This window comes from Phaethon aethereus (assembly GCF_964289735.1).
Source record: "Phaethon aethereus genome assembly, chromosome: 1".
Lineage (NCBI taxonomy): Eukaryota > Metazoa > Chordata > Aves > Phaethontiformes > Phaethontidae > Phaethon > Phaethon aethereus.
Genome location: NC_138575.1, coordinates 223294264 through 223306001, shown reverse-complemented (window position 1 = coordinate 223306001; position 11738 = coordinate 223294264). Strand labels below are relative to the sequence as shown.

Sequence of the window (11738 nt, the reverse complement as noted above, 5' to 3'; positions counted from 1 at the left end):
TTCCTACCTCAGGGATAAAGTGGTGGTAGGAATCGTGTTATGGAACATCTTCAACAGGCTGCCTATTGCTCGAAAGGCCAGCACAGGGCTAGTGTGCTGAAGAGTGGGGCTTGCTTAGACGGGGGATTTTCTTGTGGAAAAATCAATCTACCGGTTTAAAATGAGGATAAGTAAATGCAGACACCCTGTCTGGAGCAGAGCTGTGCAACACCCAAGGGTAGCCCTGTCTCGGGTGAATTATGAGAGAAGTCCTTGTGCTTTTCTGCATGTTTGTTCAATATTCTTACGGAAACAACTTGGGTCAGGTTTATGTTTCAAGCCTTGCCATTGCATGGCCGATATTTCAGACCTGTAACAAGTACCGGCAAGAATCACATGCGACTGAGCATCAGAGTGAAATGTCCTATTTTTGTGCTACTTGGTCGGATGTACAAGTGTCTAAAACAGTCTTAAACATCTCTCATGCTACATACACAGCCACAAAAAGTCAGGGTTAGAAGCAGCCCTGAGTAGCTGCTTAGCCTGCCTCCATGACTGACTATAGGCCTGTCAGACTGACCTTGGTACTGGGGAAGATTATGGAGAGGTTCATCTTGAGGGTGCTCACAGGGCATGTGCAGGACAACCAGGAGATCAGGCCCAGCCAGCACGGGTTCATGAAAGGCAGGTCCTGCTTGACCAACCTGATCTCCTTCTATGACCAGGTGACGTACCTAGTGGATGAGGGAAAGGCTGTGGATGTTGTCTGCCTGGACTTTACTAAAGCCTTTGACAGCATCTCCCACAGCATTCTCCTGGAGAAATGGGCGGCTCGTGGCTTAGACAGGTTTACTCTTCGCTGGGTAAAGAACTGGCTGGACGGCCGACCCCAGAGAGTCCTGGTGAACGGAGGTAAATCCAGTTGTTGGCCGGTCACAAGTGGTGCTCCCCAGGGCTCAGTTCTGGGGACGGTCTTGTTCAATATCTTTATCGATGATCTGGATGAGGGGATCGAGTGCCCTCTCAGTCAGTTTGCAGATGACACCAAGTTGGGCGGGAGCGTTGATCTGCTGGAGGCTGGGAGGGTTCTGCAGAGGGATCTGGACAAGCTGGATGGATGGACTGAGGTCAGCTGTATGAGGTTCAATATGGCCAAGTGCTGGGTCCAGCACCTGGGTCACAACAACCCCGTGCAACGCTCCAGGCTTGGGGAGGAGTGGCTGGAGAGCTGCCCAGCGGAAAAGGACCTGGGGGAGCTGGTTGACAGCCGGCTGAACATGAGTCGGCAGTGTGCCCAGGTGGCCAAGAAGGCCAAGAGCATCCTGGCCTGTATCAGAAATAGTGTGGCCAGGAGGAGTAAGGCAGTGATCGTACCCCTGTACTTGGCACTGGTGAGGCTGCACCTCGAATCCTGTGTTCAGTGTTGGGTCCGTCATGACAAGAAGGATGTTGAGGTCCTGGAGCACGTCCAGAGAAGGGCAACGAAGCTGGTGAGGCGTCTGGAGAGCAAGTGTTATGAGGAGTGGCTGAGGGAACTGGGGTTGGTCAGTCTGGAGAAGAGGAGGCTGAGGGGAGACCTCATCGCTCTCTACAAGCGCTGGCTGCCCCACGGCTGAGCCCCGAGCGAAGCCCCGCCTGGGTTCCTGGGGGTTTTTCTCCTTCACCCCTTGGAGCTGGGGGGCTGTGTCGTGGGACACCCTGGGGCCGCCCCCACGCACCCAAGGGCTCCCCCACCCCAGCACAGGTGCTCGGTGCCCGGGGGGCTTCACCCGCACCTCTCTCCCCCACAGCCTGCCGTGCCCCTTGGTGACCCCGCTGGCCCCAAGCCCCCCGCTCGCCAGTGCTGCCAGCACCCCGGGGCAAGGCCGGCTCAGCGCCCACGAGAGGGACACAGGGTGCCCAGGGCTGCTTGCCCGCGGGCACGGGGGGGATGTGGGGCAGGGTGGGGACACATGGGGTGCAAGCGAGGCTGGTCATGGGTGGTCCCCCGATGTGGGACGAGCGTGTGGGCACGTGGAGATGTGGGGTGCTGACTCGGGCGCAGGGGGCCCGGGGCAGGTCCTGGGGCGGCTGGGGGACCCAGTGCGGTGGCGGTTGCGCCCAGCCGGCAGGGCCGGGGCCGAGGGCGGCTCCGGTGAGTCACGGCGCTGCCCCCGCCGCCCCCTCGGGCCGCCCCATAAAGCGCCACTGCCCCAAGTGTCACCGCCCCATGGCACAGCCCCACGTCTGCCGGCCCCACTGTGCGTGGGGGCTCCCAGCATCCCGAGCCGGGAGTGCTGCCCGGGCCACTCGCCTGACCTGGCTGCGCCGGCTCTGGGACCTCAGGGCTTATTAAAGCACATCAAGGCTGCCCGGTGTCACCTGTGTCCTGGGGATGGGGCCACCCCTGGGTGCAGAGGGCACCCATGGGGTGAGGAGGGAGGAAGAGGAGGCAGCCCTGGTTGCCTGCGAAGAGCAGGATCCGTTCCTGACCTCCTCCCTGCCCAGCAAGGGGCTGCAGAGCCCCGGACAGCCCTGGTCCTGCCCTGGGGGTGCCTGGCCCCATGGCTGCGCCCTGCCCCGGAGGAGGAGGAGGAAGAGGAGGAGGAGGGTGGGGAGCCCTGGTGCTCGGAGACCCCTACAGAGCTGGGCCCATCGTGTCCCCCTCTGCACCCGCCCAGCACAGCGCTGCTGAGCCCCATGTGCTGCTCCGTGGGGCAGCCCCCCACCCATCTTGTCCTGGAAGGGTCCTGCTCCCGGGCACCGGGGCTGGGGTGGCTGGTGCCAGCCCCCTTCCTGCTCCCTTGGGCGCTGGGAAGAGATGCTGGGAGGAGACCCACTCGAGACCCCTTGAGCAGGACCCGGGGCGTTGGCCGATGCTTTGGGGGATGCTCTGGATGCGAGAGGGCTGGGGATGTGGAGAGGTTGGAGAAGACCCTGCCTGCAGCCTCCCCGAGCTGCCCCCAGCCCAAGGAGCCGCAGGAAGCCCGCAGAGACACACTGCTTCCACAGCGAGCCTTTATTCCTCCGGAAGCCAGGGGAAGGCGAGTGGCCGGCTGGGCAGGGACACCCCCAAAAGCGGCCCTGCTGCGCCCCCCTGGTCCCCGTCAGTGCCAGCCCCTGTCCCTGGGGCAGCCCCTCACAGACCCCACGCTCAGCTGCACCCAAAAGCCCCGTCCACGGCTCTGCCAAAGGCCTCATCCAGGCTCCGCTGCTGCCCGGCACTGCTGACACGTCCCGGGGCCGGTGGCACCATGGCAGGGCTGAGCTGGGCACAGGCGGCCGCCATGCGGGACCCTGCAGTGGGGCTGTCCCCATAGCCCCAGCCCCTCCTGCTGCTCTGTCCCATCCCACCGTCTCGGTGAAGCTGGTGGCTCCTGTTCCTGGCGCCTTTTCCTCGCCATGGTGCCGTGACTGCAGTGCTGTTGTGGCTCAGGGGCCCCTGGCAGCTGCTGCCAGGGCCACGGCTGCCAGGAGGAGCCCCCCGAGGAGCGGGGGGTCCTGGCGGACGCTCCTGCCTGGGAGCGCCAGAGGGGGGGAGTGAGGGGCAGACAGGGGGCAGGGGGCTCAGCCAGGGTCACCCCCGAGCTGCAGCGGGGGCTCTCGGCTCACCTGCACTGAAGACGCACGGCCGGCTCTTGCATCTCTTCTCTGCCAAAGAAACCAACTCTGTTTGCACGGCTGCTGCACGCTCTGCGCCGCGGCCCAGCTGTGCCATGCTGTGCCGTGCTGTGCTGTGCTGTGCCGTGCTCTGCTCTGACGTGCCGTGCTCTGCTGTGCTGTGCGTCTGACAACATGCCGTGCTGTGCTGTGCCATACCGTGCCGTGCCGGGCTGTGCCGTGCTGTGCTGTACCATGCTATACCATGTTGTGCTGTGCTGCATCATGCCATGCCACACTGTGCTGAGCAGTGCTGTCCTGCATCACACCATGCTGTGCCATACCGTACCGTGCCATGCCGTGTTGTGCTTTGCTGCAGAGGGTCCCCATTGCAAACGCTGGGGGAGAGCGGCTGGGAGACAGGCAAGGACACGTGCCCGAAGGCAACCTCCCCCCCATTGCCCTCCCCATGGTCCCAATCCCCACTTCCTTGTGGAGCTGGTGGGACAGGGCCACCCCACGCCCCCCTTCCCCAGCACCCCAATGGAGGGGACGTCACCTTTCACCAACTCGCAGTTGTCGGTGCTGAGCACGGTCTGGGAGCGGAGGTGGATGAAGGCTCTGTCCCCGTCGCGGGTAATGTTGGTGACCTCAAAGCTCTCGTAGGGCGGGATGAGGACCTCCTCCTCCTCAGGGAAGAAGGAGAAGTCCCTGATGGGGACGCCGTAGCAGGTCTCCACCGAGAAGAAGGTGTCCCGGCCGAAGGGCAGGGTGCTCTCGTTCCGGAGGGAGGCGGAGGTGAAGTGGCCGAAGCGGATGGATTGGCGGCGCTGGGCAGTGAATCGGATGCCCCGGACACCCCGGTAGACGTGGTGGCAGCGATGGGGCTGGGCGTCCTGTAGGGCACGCAGGGCCTCGCTCAGGAGGAAATGCAGCGCCTTGAAGTGGAAGGCACCCAGGTATTCACCGCGGGAGCGCCCGGCCTCGCGCACGGCTGCGTTGAATGCCTGGTGCAGGGGACCCTGCAGGGTGTACGCCAGGAGGGCGACCGCCTGCTCCGGCCGCAGCGCCGGTGACTGGGGCAAGCGTCCCCTCCGGCTCCGCCATTCAGCGGCGGCGAGGGTCCACGCCTGAGCGTAGACACTGTTGTTGGCAAACTCGGTGCGGTTGAGGTCTCCCAGCTCCTCCTCCATCATGCGGCTGCAGCCCCGGTACTGGTCGTCGAAGGAGGTGGGGGCCATGTCCAGTGCCACCTCCTTGACGGGGGCGAGGTCTCGCCGGTACGGGGAGCTGCCGGCGGCCAGCGTCCCGGCCAGCAGCACCAAACGCAGCACCAGATGCTCCATGTCAGGCAGAGGCGCCCCAGGGGAAGCCCCCGGCTGCCGCAGTGCCGTGGGCAGGGAGGCAGCCGGTTCCTCCACAAGTGGCTGGGGAGGTGGGGGAGCGAGAGCAGGGTCAGCTCCGGGATGGCGGCGGGGCCTGGGAGGGGGCTGCAGAGAGCAGCAGGGCAGGCTGGAGGAATGCACCCACCATTGCATCCCTGGCCAGGGGCACCCCGCTCGGCAAACCTCTCGGCACCGGCCGAGACCCCGATGCCGTTACTCGTGTTAAATGCTGCCGACAGGCGGGCGTCCCCGGCGCCTGGCCCCACGGCCCCCGCAGCCCACAGGACTGCAGCATTCCCCGCTGGGAGCAAACCCCCCAGGATCCCCACAGTGTTACCTGTGCCCCACGGTGGGCGCGGGGTCAGGGTGCTGCTCCCCAGCTCCCGTGGCACCCAGCCTCTTGGCGCCCGCCCGCTGCCGGCAGGAGAGGCGAGAAGCGTCCGCTCTTTCTTTTTATAGCAGCCCTGGCCGGGATTGCTCGGGCCCGGATCCAGACCCCACCTCTGTCCTCCTGGTTAATTTTACCGTCCCCTGCCCCAAGCGCCCAGAGCAGCCGCTGCCCCCTCCCGCCGTGCTGCGCGGCTGCGGGGGACGGTCAGGAAACCCCCGTGGGATAAATTGCCTTTGCTTTAACCTGGGTGCAGGTGCTGTCCCGCTGGGGGCTCTGCCTTTTCCTGCAGGAGCCGCCGCCGGATCGGGCCCCGCCGACCCGGGACGCAGTGCTTGCACTGACCCCGCACCGTCACGCTGCTGAGGACGGGGCAGGTTGTGGCACGTGTGGCGTGGAGGTGTCAGTGGCACTGGCGGGGGGCATCCACGGTGGGTCAGCCCCTGCCCACAGCCTCTTGGCTTTGGAGGGGCTTCGAAGGCAGGAGGCAGGGCAGGGTGCGGGCAGCATGGCTGGAGACAGCCCGGTCCCTGCCTGCTCTGGCCTGGAGGGCTCTGGGCCAAGGCAGCGTCCCTGTCGTGGTGCTTACGGGCACAGGGACAGGCAGCGGTGACAAAGCCCAGGGCAGCTGGGGGCCACCCTGAGAAGGGCTCGTCCTGCCGAGCTGCCTGCAGAGAGCCGGGGTGAGAGGAGCAGGATCCTCCAGGTCGGACGCTGCCCTCCCTGGGCGCAGCGGCAGCAGCAGCCCTCCCCGGATTCCGGTGCTGGGATGGCATGGCACGGCATGGCACCACATGGCATGGCATGGCATGGTACCACACAACACGGTGTGGCACCACATGGCACGGTATCCCTGTCAGGGGACCAGAGGACCAGAGGCCGGTCGTCTTCATGCCAGCTTGTCTTGTGGCACATGGGGAGCGTCTACTCCTGCACCATTAAGATTTCCTTCTTGAAGGAAGCAAAGGATCTCTCTTTTGTGGGGACGGGAGAAGTAACACGTTTAAAGTGCATCGTGAACGCTTCGCATTAGATACCAATGGAATTGGTGTTGGGTTAACGGTTGGACTTGATGATCTTGAAGGTCCTTTCCAATCTTAATGATTCTGTGATTCTGTGATTCTGTGAAACTTCCATCATTTAAGAACAGTCCCCGGGGACAGATCACCTGGGGATCGTGTGGAATCTGAGTTTAAACTACTGAAATTCTCCAAAGATGTTACAAAATGACCTAAGCAGCTGATCTTACCTTGGAGGGTGGAGACAGACTATGGGCGATGGAGACAGGCTAAGCAGCTCCTCAGGGCTGCTTCTAACCCTGACTTTCTGCGGCTGTGTATGTAGCGTGAGAGATGTTTAAGACTGTTTTAGACGCTTGTACATCTGACCAAGTAGCACAAAAATAGGACATTTCACTCTGATGCTCAGTCGCATGTGATTCTTGCCGGTACTTGTTACAGGTCTGAAATATCGGCCATGCAATGGCAAGGCTTGAAACATAAACCTGACCCAAGTTGTTTCCGTAAGAATATTGAACAAACATGCAGAAAAGCACAAGGACTTCTCTCATAATTCACCCGAGACAGGGCTACCCTTGGGTGTTGCACAGCTCTGCTCCAGACAGGGTGTCTGCATTTACTTATCCTCATTTTAAACCGGTAGATTGATTTTTCCACAAGAAAATCCCCCGTCTAAGCAAGCCCCACTCTTCAGCACACTAGCCCTGTGCTGGCCTTTCGAGCAATAGGCAGCCTGTTGAAGATGTTCCATAACACGATTCCTACCACCACTTTATCCCTGAGGTAGGAAATGACACCTTTGCCAGTATCTTCTCCTTGCTTTGGAACTTGAGGCGTTGGTGAAAGGCTTGCAGAAACGTGAACTTCTGAGGCTTCTGCTTCTGTTTCACTCTCTGATCCCATAGCTGTCCCTCATGCAAAGCTATGAGGTCTCAAACATCCAGTGCAGAAAAAAGCAGCAGCTATTTGCCTGTGGTGGTGAAAGCAGGCCGAAGAGCAGGGTTCTGCAAGACACTGAGGTGTTTTTCTTTGAGTTGCGTGCAGCAAAAGTTTCGTTTCAGTAACGCGAGGATGACGCAATCCTAACATGAAGCCCAACGCTGACAATTCCCAACTTCCATCAGCAAATGCAAAAGCCAGAGCAGTCTACTTCTTCCAGGCAGCATATACAAAGTAAATGTCTTAGAACCCCACACAACCTCTTTGGTCCAAAACCTGGTCTTTTTCTTGCTATGGAGGAAATGAAGCTTCACTGGGAAAAAAGGTTTTAATTTTGGTAAATCAGTTACACGAGGTCTTCCTGCAGGAATGTTACGTTTTAACCACATTTTCCTTTCAAAGCCAGCCTTTAAAGCTTGGTCGAGGAAAGAAGCAAACAGATTGATGTCTCCTAGTGCTGTACAGGGAGATCACACTGACTCTGTGGCCACTACACAGAGCGAGACACAAAACCTTCATGTGCGCAGTCGGCTCCCAGGCACGATTATAGCCCTACCCGATTGCTCCGTCACGCTTTTCGGTGTGTCTTTTGCTCTTGCTTGAGCAAAGACTCCTACTGGTGGCAAACTACTGTCAACGAGGCCAATGGCTTCGTGCCCTACATTAGGACCCAGATCCCTCCAAGGAATGAAGAGGGGAAAAACAAAATAATTTGTAGCATTAGGGAGAGAAATACACGGCAATTGTGTTGGGTTAATGGTTGGACTTGATGATCTTAAAGGTCTTTTCCAACCAGAATGATTGTGTGATTCGGTGATTCTATGATCCCCGGGGAGCCACTCTTGCTCTGTCCCTGCCGGCAGCTCCAGTGGAGGGTCCTGACCAAGGACTGACCCTGGCTACAGCCCCGGCTCCCCAACAGCCTTGGGGGTCCAGGGCAATCCCACATGGGTAAGTGCTGCTGGCTCCGCCATCGCACCGGGCCAGGGCTCTGGGGAGGAGTAGAAGGAGCCCTGGGGAGAGGAGTTGCTCCCTGACAGGGAGCCCAGAGAGGCCTTGGAGGCCAGCGGAGCCCGCGGGGACAGGCGGTCCCTGCTCGACACCTCCATGCTGACCCTGCGGAGGAGGAGAGGGAAGAGGCCCCGCTGCACCCCTGCCCACTTGCCCCCCAGTGGAGCACCAGAACTGGCGGTTGCCGCGGGTGCCCCATGAGCGTGGCTTTCCCTGAGCAAGCTGGGCCCCCATGGAGCTACAGAGTGGGAGGTTCACCAGTGCCACGGAAGAGGAGCTCGACAGTGGTCCCCCACCTTGGCCGGGGCTGGCCTGGCTGCAGGGCTGAGAGGTCCTGGCCCACAGATGGTTGCTCCGGGCTGTGAGGAGGACCCTGGGAACTGCTGACCCATCAGCCTCCCGTCTGTGCCTGGGAAGGTCATGGAGCGGATCCTCCCAGAAGCTATGCTGAGGCACATGGAGGGCAGGGAGATGATTCAAGACAGCTCCCATCTTCTGAGGTAAAGTTCCTGGATGTCTGGTGGTGGAGGGGAAGAACGGTGTGTACTCCCCCCAAAACCTTGACTACCCTTGAGCAAGAAAAAATGCCTGGAAAGAAGAAGGAGCTACAGCCCTAGGCCTGCTGGTCTTTTGGAGAAAACACATCCCAGTTTTTTCCATCATAGCCCGTGCTCTGTACGATTTGACATGCAAAAGGGCCACCTGGGATTGGACCTCCATTCATGAAGAAGCCTTAAAATTGTTCATCTTTGAGGCTTCTTAGGGTCAATACACCCAATAGATCCCCTCTGTATCCAGTGGGGCTTGGCAAGTCACGCACTCTCCACACAGAGGTGGCAACGTGGACCCGAGGGTCCGAAACGCCCTATCGGGTTTTATTTGCACAGCTTCAAAGATGCAGAAAACCGATGTTCACTTTGGGAGAAGGGCCTCTCTCTGGTTAGTCTAGCTCTACAGGAAGCTGAAAAAATCATATGGTAGCAACCAAGCACCCTACGAGGACCAATACCTTGAAACCGATATTGGCCGGAACCGCCCCCCCCGTGGGGGCTGCGCAACGAGAAACAGTAAAAAAGTGGTATGCGCAATTAGATCGTTACTGCCATATGCATCAGATAGAGGAGGGAGCACCCAGAATGCTCCAAATACTAGAGCCACCTGGTAATCAACCAGACCTAGGGCCTCCTCCTTCTTATACAAAACCTGCCCCGCCATTTGAACCCCACTTCAAGATCATATAGTTCACTGACGCGACCAGTGTGGCAATGAGAAAAATGGGAAGAAATCCTAAACGTCGCTAACCAGAGGTCACAGACGAGTTTGGGTTGGAAGGGACCTTTCAAGGCCATCTAGTCCAACCCCTGCTGCAGTGAGCAGGGACATCTTCAACGGGAGCAGGTTGCTCGAGTTGTCCTTTCTAGTAGGGTGGATTGCTGCACACCAGGCAGGGAATCATCCAGCTCACCTTTTGAACACTCCGGCAGATTCACTGACTCGCTTAGCAGCGGTGGCCATAGAGAATGAGGGGGAAAAATGGGAACATTTGTTAGAATAGTTGCATGTACAGGGCAGCAAACAGGAGGAGCTGGTAGCCATTGTGCGGCGGGACAGCTATGACTTAGTTGCCATCACAGAAACATGGTGGGATGACTCTCATGACTGGAGTACTGCAACGGTTGGCTATAAGCTCTTCAGAAGGGATAGGCATGGAAGGAGAGGCGGTGGGGTGGCTCTGTATGTTGGGGAGTGTTTTGATTGTGTAGAGCTCAACGATTGTGGTGACAAGGTCGAGTGGCTCATGGGTAAGGATGAGGCGGTAGGCCAATGAGGCAGATATCCTGCTGAGAGTCTGTTATAGACCACCCAACCAGGACGAAGAGGCAGATGAAGCATTTGACAAGCATTCTACAAGGCAGAAGTCTCCCAACCATGAGCCCTTGTTCTCGTGAGGGACTTCAACTTACCAGACATCCGCTGGAAGTATAACACAGCAGAGAGGAAACAGTCTAGGAGGTTCCTGGGGTGTGTGGAGGATAACTTCCTGACACAGCAGGTAAGTGAGCCCACCAGGGGAGGTGCCCTGCTTGACCTGCTCTTTACGAACAGGCAGGACCGGTGGGTGATGTGGTGGTCAGAGGCTGCCTTGGGCCTAGTGACCACGAAATGATAGAATTCTCAATTCTTGATGAATTGAGGAGGGGGGTCAGCAAAACCACTACCATGGACTTCCGGAGGGCAGACTTTGGCCTGTACACGTCACTGGTTGAGAGAGTCCCTTGGGAGACAGTCCTGAAGGACAAAAGGGTCCAGGAAGGCTGGACAGCGTTCAAGAGGAAATCTTAAAGGCGCAGGAGCAGGCGGTCCCCATGTGCCCTAAGAAGAGCTGGCCGGGAAGACGACCGGCCTGGCTGAACAGGGAGCTTTTTCTGCGTCTCAGGGAAAAGAGGAGAATTTATCACCTTTGGACAAAGGGGCAGGCAACTCAAGAAGAATACAAGGATCTCGTTAGGTCATGCAGAGAGAAAATTAGAAAGGCAAAAGCCCAGCTAGAGCTCAGTCTGGACACGGTCGTAAGGGACAACAAAAAATGGTTTTACAGATATGTTAACAACAAAAAGAGAGCCCAGGAGAATCTCCATCCCCTACTGGATATGGCGGGGAACATTGTCACCAAGGCTGAGGATAAGGCTGAGGTACTTATGCCTTCTTTGCCTCAGTCTTTCATAGCCAGACCAGGTATCCGCAGGGTATTCATCCCCTGAGCTGCACGACAGGGATGGAGAGCACAGTAAACTCCCTGTAATCCAGCAGGAAGCTGTTAACAACCTGCTATGCCACCTGGACAACCCCAAATCTATGGGGCCTGATGGGATCCACCCGAGAGTACCGAGAGAGCTGTCGGAGGAGCTTGCCAAGCCACTCTCCATCATTTATCAGCAGTCCTGGTTAACAGGGGAGGTCCCAGAAGACTGGAGGCTTGCCAATGTGACGCCCATCTACAAGAAAGGCTGGAAGGAGGATCCTGGGAACTACAGGCCTGTCAGCCTGACCTCTGTGCTGGGGAAGATCATGGAGCGGTTGGTCTTGAGCGTGCTCACAGGGCATGTGCAGGACAACCAGGAGATCAGGCCCAGCCAGCACGGGTTCATGAAAGGCAGATCCTGCTTGGCCCACCTGATCTCCTTCTATGACCAGGTGACCCGCCTAGTGGATGAGGGGAAGGCTGTGGATGTTGTCTACATGGACTTTAGTAAAGCCTTTGACAGCATCTCCCAGAGCATTCTCCTGGAGAAGCTGGCAGCTTGTGGCTTAGACAGGCGTGCTCTTCACCGGGTTAAGAGCTGGCTGGATGGCTGAGCTCAGAGAGTCCTGGTGAACGGAGGTAAATCCAGTTGTTGGCCGGTCACAAGTGGTGCTCCCCAGGGCTCAGTTCTGGGG

General features: G+C 58.7%; 1 protein-coding gene across 1 annotated transcript; it reads right to left on the bottom strand.

Moving 5' to 3' along the window:
- Window positions 1-3008: 3008 nt before the first annotated feature.
- ART1 (ADP-ribosyltransferase 1) lies at window positions 3009-4919 on the bottom strand. The gene is made up of 3 exons (XM_082005971.1): window positions 4118-4919; window positions 3571-3609; window positions 3009-3476 (listed from the first exon to the last, which is right to left on the bottom strand). The coding sequence occupies exons 1-3, from the start codon at window positions 4902-4904 to the stop codon at window positions 3391-3393; spliced, it is 912 nt and encodes a 303-aa protein (XP_081862097.1). The 5' UTR covers window positions 4905-4919; the 3' UTR covers window positions 3009-3390.
- Between the last annotated feature and the right edge of the window lie 6819 nt (window positions 4920-11738).

What these genes read in the sequence shown, in the direction of transcription:
- ART1 (XM_082005971.1), bottom strand. Translation starts at nt 4,904, where the DNA reads ATGGAGCATCTGGTGCTGCGTTTGGTGCTGCTGGCCGGGACGCTGGCC. An exon ending in CAACTGCGAGTTGGTGAAAG is followed by an intron (nt 3,610 to 4,117) that starts GTGACGTCCCCT and finishes TTTCTTTGGCAG; the next exon opens with AGAAGAGATGCAAGAGCCGG. An exon ending in GCCGTGCGTCTTCAGTGCAG is followed by an intron (nt 3,477 to 3,570) that starts GTGAGCCGAGAG and finishes TGGCGCTCCCAG; the next exon opens with GCAGGAGCGTCCGCCAGGAC.